The sequence below is a fragment of the Scomber japonicus genome, chromosome 10 (assembly GCF_027409825.1).
Source record: "Scomber japonicus isolate fScoJap1 chromosome 10, fScoJap1.pri, whole genome shotgun sequence".
Taxonomy (NCBI): Eukaryota; Metazoa; Chordata; class Actinopteri; order Scombriformes; family Scombridae; genus Scomber; species Scomber japonicus.
In genome coordinates, this window is record NC_070587.1 from 5,568,041 (window position 1) to 5,573,932 (window position 5,892).

Below are 5,892 nucleotides of genomic sequence, written 5' to 3' on the forward strand. Positions count from 1 at the left end.
TGCGCGCGACCTATCAATTGGGAGCCGATATGCGGAGTGAAAGTCCTGTTTAAAAAAAAAAGAAGAAAACCCTCAAATAGACATTTAATAAATAGAACATATGTTTTTCTATAACATATGTAAGATCGGAGCTCTTCCCATCCTGTGCGAAAAATGCGCTGTAGCCATGCTCTAAAACCCTGCGCCTATTGAATGTGTCCCTAGTGGGCTTGAATCGGAGAGGAGCCAATACAAGCGGAGGGGAGGCGTGTCTTCGCTCTTCCAAGACCTCCCAGAGCAGGTTGTTGCGTTTTGGCTCTAAAGCCTGGAGACCTCCGAAGTGCTCGTCAGTTTTCGAAGTAGGAGCCATGGCGACAACAGCTCAGTATATTCCGAGGAATAACTCCTTACCGTCTAACCCGCTCATGCATCCGGATTCGGATAGGATGCACCAGGGGACGACCTACAGAGAGGTGCAGAAAATGATGCACCACGAGTACTTGCAAGGGCTTGCGGCTACCAACACGGGGCACCCAATGAGCCTGACGCACCACCAGTGGCTGCCCACCTCCAACACCGACTGGTCCAGCGGCACCCACATCGGACAGCAGGAGCACAAAGCCACCGTGCAGGCGACCCGGGAGGACCTGAGCAGCGGCTTCCACCACAGATCTCACCTGGTGCACCAGCAGACGCAGAGTAGCCACCATGGTTCGTGGGCGCCCACCACAACACACCACTTATCCCCGCTGTCCCCAGCATCCAACGGCCACCAGTCACTGGTCTACTCCCAGCCTGGATACACAAATCTCAACGCAATGCTGAGTCCCCAGCCCGGCTCCCTGCACCATGGTATGCGGGACCCACTCCACGACGATTCGGGCAGCCACGACAACCAGATGGAGTCGCCCCAGCAAGCGTTCAGCCACCACCAGGACCACTCGGACGAGGACGCGCCCAGCTCCGACGACCTGGAGCAGTTCGCCAAGCAGTTCAAACAGCGGCGGATCAAACTGGGCTTTACGCAGGCGGACGTTGGCTTGGCCTTGGGCACCCTGTATGGAAACGTCTTTTCTCAGACCACTATCTGCAGGTTTGAGGCACTGCAGCTCAGCTTCAAGAACATGTGCAAACTTAAGCCGCTCCTAAACAAGTGGCTGGAGGAGACAGACTCAAACACTGGCAGTCCCACCAATTTGGACAAGATTGCTGCGCAGGGCAGGAAACGAAAGAAGAGGACCTCTATTGAAGTAGGGGTGAAAGGGGCGCTGGAAAATCATTTCTTAAAATGCCCAAAGCCATCTGCTCATGAAATCAGCACTTTAGCCGGCACTCTGCAGTTGGAAAAAGAGGTTGTCCGTGTTTGGTTTTGCAACAGAAGACAAAAAGAGAAAAGAATGACACCAGTGGGGGTCCCTCACCCGAATATGGAGGACGTATATTCCCAAGCAGAAACCCCTCCTCTACACCGCACACTACAGAGTCCTGTGCAGTGACTGTTTTCATGAACAATCCGAGTATTTCCGCGGGGGGATAGAAAAGGGAAAGGGACTATGGAGTTTACAGTATTTAAGTTTGGCTTTTGTTTTCCTGAGAGAAAAAGAGACATGGAAAAGTTGAACAGATGAGTTTTGACCTTAGTATTCGGAGATCGTCATGTCCAACAAATAGATGGCAAGAGGGAAAATGTTAAGAAAAAAAAAACCTGAAAAAAAAAATGCTACTACTGATTCCGTGCGCATTTAAAGTGAAACAAAGATCTTTATTTACCAAAATTATATGGAGGAGACATGCATATAAAGTAAATTTGATATCCCATGGCTGTTTCAAATGGGGAGTAATTAAATGTGGCAACTGAGGCCATCTCTTCCTGGTGTAACATGAACTGTTGGCGCTCACCAGAATGAGGTGGTTGCCTGAAAATGATCACTGGAGATGAATAGCCTACACTGAATGAACATTTTGCTTTTTCAGGCTTAAACTGATTAACCAGATTTCTGAATATTAGTGTATACTTTCTTTGTTATATTATGTGTGATGTTTTGGTTGAAAATACTTTAACTTCAGTGTCTCTCTTACTGCAGACTGTCTATGATTTCTTCTTCATTATTTGCTATAGGTACTGTAACTCATCAGAGAAGCCTCTCATTTTTTCTCTTTACTCAGTGGGAGTTGGTGGTGGTGGTAGGAGGGGGTGGGGGTGGGTGGGGGGGGAGTGATGGAAATTATGGCACCCGAAAAACACTCATAATCAACATTTCAGAAAAATGTTCAATGCAACGGGACGTCTAAGTTCTGACTGCATGCCTTAAAAAAATATATTTAAAGCTTTTCAAATGACCACGTCGAAATTTGCAAACAGCACCAGACGCTAAAAAGGGCAATGTGGATTTTAAACACACATTTTTCTTCTTTTCTTTCCGGGGGGATTGATTTGTTGTTTTATTTGCATGGAGCACTTATTCTTTAGTTGATTATTATTATTATTATTATTGTTATTATTATTATTATTATTGCAATTTGATATTTGTTATTAAAATTGTGAGTGAAGCTGATCTCAATATAGGCTTAAAACACAATAAATCCCATGTTTACAGGTTCCTGGTTGTTACCACTGAGCGCTGTCAGCTCACACTGCTTACTGCCTGTTATCCTGTTGTATTCCAAAACATTTCAAAGAGAGATTGGTCAAATACGAAATGAAAAGTAATAAATAACTCAGGTAACTTCAGTGCCCCATGTCGGAATATCACGCCAGTACACGATTTCTGTTCCTCTGTGTTTTTTCATATGTTTTGATCTTGTTACAACAACACCGTTTCCTTTGTCCAATAAATCCACTGTATTATATTAAAACGCTGGACAAAAAGAAAATAATTCCTTAAGGGAAAGCGAGTAAGGGACTTACTTTAGATATATTTATTTTTTTCTGACCTTAAAGGACATCTGAAAAATCTCATGCGTTGTGTGTCATTTCTTAATGTTGGACCAGTCCAAAAGCCTACAGCAGTGCTATTCAATACAGTTGAGGGAAACTTCTTTTTTTTCAAGAAAAAATAATAATAATAATAAAAAAAGATTTTAGAGAAAATGTTGCCAGGATTATTTCCGATGTGTAAATATGTCCAATATGTAAACTTGTATTTGTTCTGAGATATTGTTTTGTTTTTGTTTCTTTCCGGGCAGTTTTGTACACTTACTAATTCCAAGAAGATATTTTAATATGATTTCATTTATGAATCTGACCATTTATATATATATATTTATTTCTTAAACGTGTTTGGAGCTTTTTGTTTAGCTCTGTTAATGGTTATGTTGCAGTGGATTTCAGTATGTTTTTCTTTTCGTTTACTACATTGGTTGTATGTTGATTGCTAAATGTAGACTGCAAAGTCACATTTATATTTATGTTATAGTAATATTTTATTACTTACATAAAACATATATACAAGAAATGGTCTGTTGTCTTCATTAAGATCCAAACCACTCGTCCTTTGTTACTGTCTATTGTAGCATCATCAGGTAAACAAGATAAACATGATCATAAAGTTTAATGCTGTTCAGTGTGCTGAGCATCGGGAGGTGGTGAGCACATCATGTGTTCAGTTTAAATAGCAGTGATTCGTTATGTAACAGGGGGTCGTTTAAAATCAGAAGCTGTGTGTTTGTGCTGTTAAGGGGGATAGACAACAGTATTTTACCTCAGGCATTCCCTGCTAAGTTCACACAGTCTCTGACGTTGTTCGCATCTTTGTGTAATCGCAGTATTAAATTGTGCAATATTAATAACGAATTATTGTCTTTTCATTGAGTGGTTATTCTTATTTTTTTATTCTTATCATTATTATTATTATTATTAGTCAGTGACTTTTTTATTTAGAGTAGCCTAAATAGGCCCTCTTCCATCATATTGAAATGTGAGCAGTTTCCCCTTAAATAAACCATCGACCATCACTTGTTATGTTTTAAGCATCTAAAAGGCAAATTGTGACGAATCTTTGATCTGTGCCTGCAGGCAAAAATCAGCCTCTCTTCCAAAGATAGATGGAGAGAAAACACATATAGGATAAACAAAAACGGCAGGCCCTAAAGTTTCATAAGAGTAAATATAGGCCTACATTAACAGGCAACATATTTTATGTTATTTTTCACCTCAATAAATACACCATTTCTTTATATCGTCATAGATTAAATAGTCTTAAAGTAGTATGTCACGCCACAGCGGCAGTGCGCAGTGTTTCCACATTTACATCTGTAAATATCAGACCGGGATACTCTTAGATTACATGGAGAAATTCATTATACACGCTAATAAATCTAAATTTTCTAAACCACCTTTACGGCTTCATTTACAAATGATTAAAATCACCATGAAAAGTTGGAAAAGAAAAGATGCAGCGGCAGTAAAATGCTTACATTTTCAATAAGTTGAGGTTTTGTTGAAGAAACGTAAACTTGTCTTCATTAATTGCCGCTCCCCAAATCACAAGAGGCTATTTGAAATAGTTAACAGGAGTAGCTATATTTAAATCTATAGTGGAAGAACTGTTTAATATCTTTATCTACGAAAGTGGACTTTTATCAAACGTTAAAGACGCAATACAAAGTTGGAAGTAGACTTCACAAAAACACCGATGTCAGATTTTGGAAATAGACATGTCATCGTTACTCGGTTGTATAGTTTCTATACCATTCAAACAAACCAGTATCCACGAATATTTTCCTCAAGTGTGCGTAATTTGATTTTATTAAAAGATAAATTTGTGTGCGTCATTTGTGCAGCCGCGTCGTGCGCCTGCCAGGACTGTAAAAGCACGGCTGAGTGTAAGTGTGCTGAAATGTTTTGACAGGCCTTTTGTGCTGCTGTGATGCAAGTGAAAAAAAGTGTCTTTGCAGTGGCTGAGGTGGTCAAACTGTGGGAGAGGAGGCCAACATAAAGGAGCAAACGAGACCCAGAGAATAGTGAGTCACAGGCCCCCCCTGCTGGTATAACCTAGGTACTGCGCCACTGAGCTCTATCTCAAAGATTTCTAGAAATAAGCAACAATAAAAGCAACAACAATTTATGTAAAAAGAATATCATCATCAACGCCATTATTTGTGTTTGTGTTCTTAATATACAAGTGGCCAGAACATGCACTACAAATTGCTTTATACGCTCAATCAGCTTTCACCTACAGAAGTTTAGGACAAAGTTGTTTTCCCTTTCATGTCAAATATTAGGCTGATAAACACATTTTAGTTGTTTTTCTGAAGTTTAAGTAGCTACACAATACAATTATACTATATATTGTACAATTATGTCTGCCTTTGTGCCTCTTGACTATTGAGGGTCAAAAAAGAAATATGTTGTCAGATATCAAACATCAAATCTTGCAGCATCAGAAGAGACACTCAAACCACCAAAGGCCTCTATGTGACCTGTGGAAATGGAGTGAATTACAAAACACAGAAGCACACAGAGTGGACAGAAGATGGTGAAATAGACTCCATAGTAGAGTACACGAGAAATCACAATGAAGAAATCTTAATCTGTAGACAAGAAAGACTGTGTTGACTGGTACCAAGTGTTATTTTTTGATGATATGCAATTTTTATTCTGTACCGTATGGAGGGACACAACCTCCATTATGCCAAAGAATCAATAATACATGAGCAGAACTCATCACAAAACAGCAAAACCCAGCTATTTGACCCACAAAACACCACAGTTCATCCCTTTCTCTTTTCCTCCTCTTCCCCTCTCAGCAGTCTGCTCTCCTGCACTGAGTGGGCCCTCGGCAGCACTCGCAGAGGAGCTCCATCCTCAGCAGCGCACAGGCGCTTGTGAGCACCAATGCCTCCTTCATCAGGGAAGTATCGTCACACACAGGAGATGTGGATTAGTGATGATTAGCAGGGATTATGGCTGGT

General features: G+C 40.8%; 1 protein-coding gene across 1 annotated transcript; it reads left to right on the top strand.

Annotated features, from left to right (window-relative positions):
* The first annotated feature begins 347 nt into the window (after nt 1-347).
* On the top strand, nt 348-1,756 carry pou3f1 (POU class 3 homeobox 1). The gene has a single exon (XM_053327010.1). The coding sequence runs from the start codon at nt 348-350 to the stop codon at nt 1,473-1,475; it is 1,128 nt and encodes a 375-aa protein (XP_053182985.1). The 3' UTR covers nt 1,476-1,756.
* The last annotated feature ends 4,136 nt before the right edge of the window (nt 1,757-5,892 follow it).

Coding starts and splice junctions, on each gene's coding strand:
- pou3f1 (XM_053327010.1), top strand. CDS start 348: ATGGCGACAACAGCTCAGTATATTCCGAGGAATAACTCCTTACCGTCT.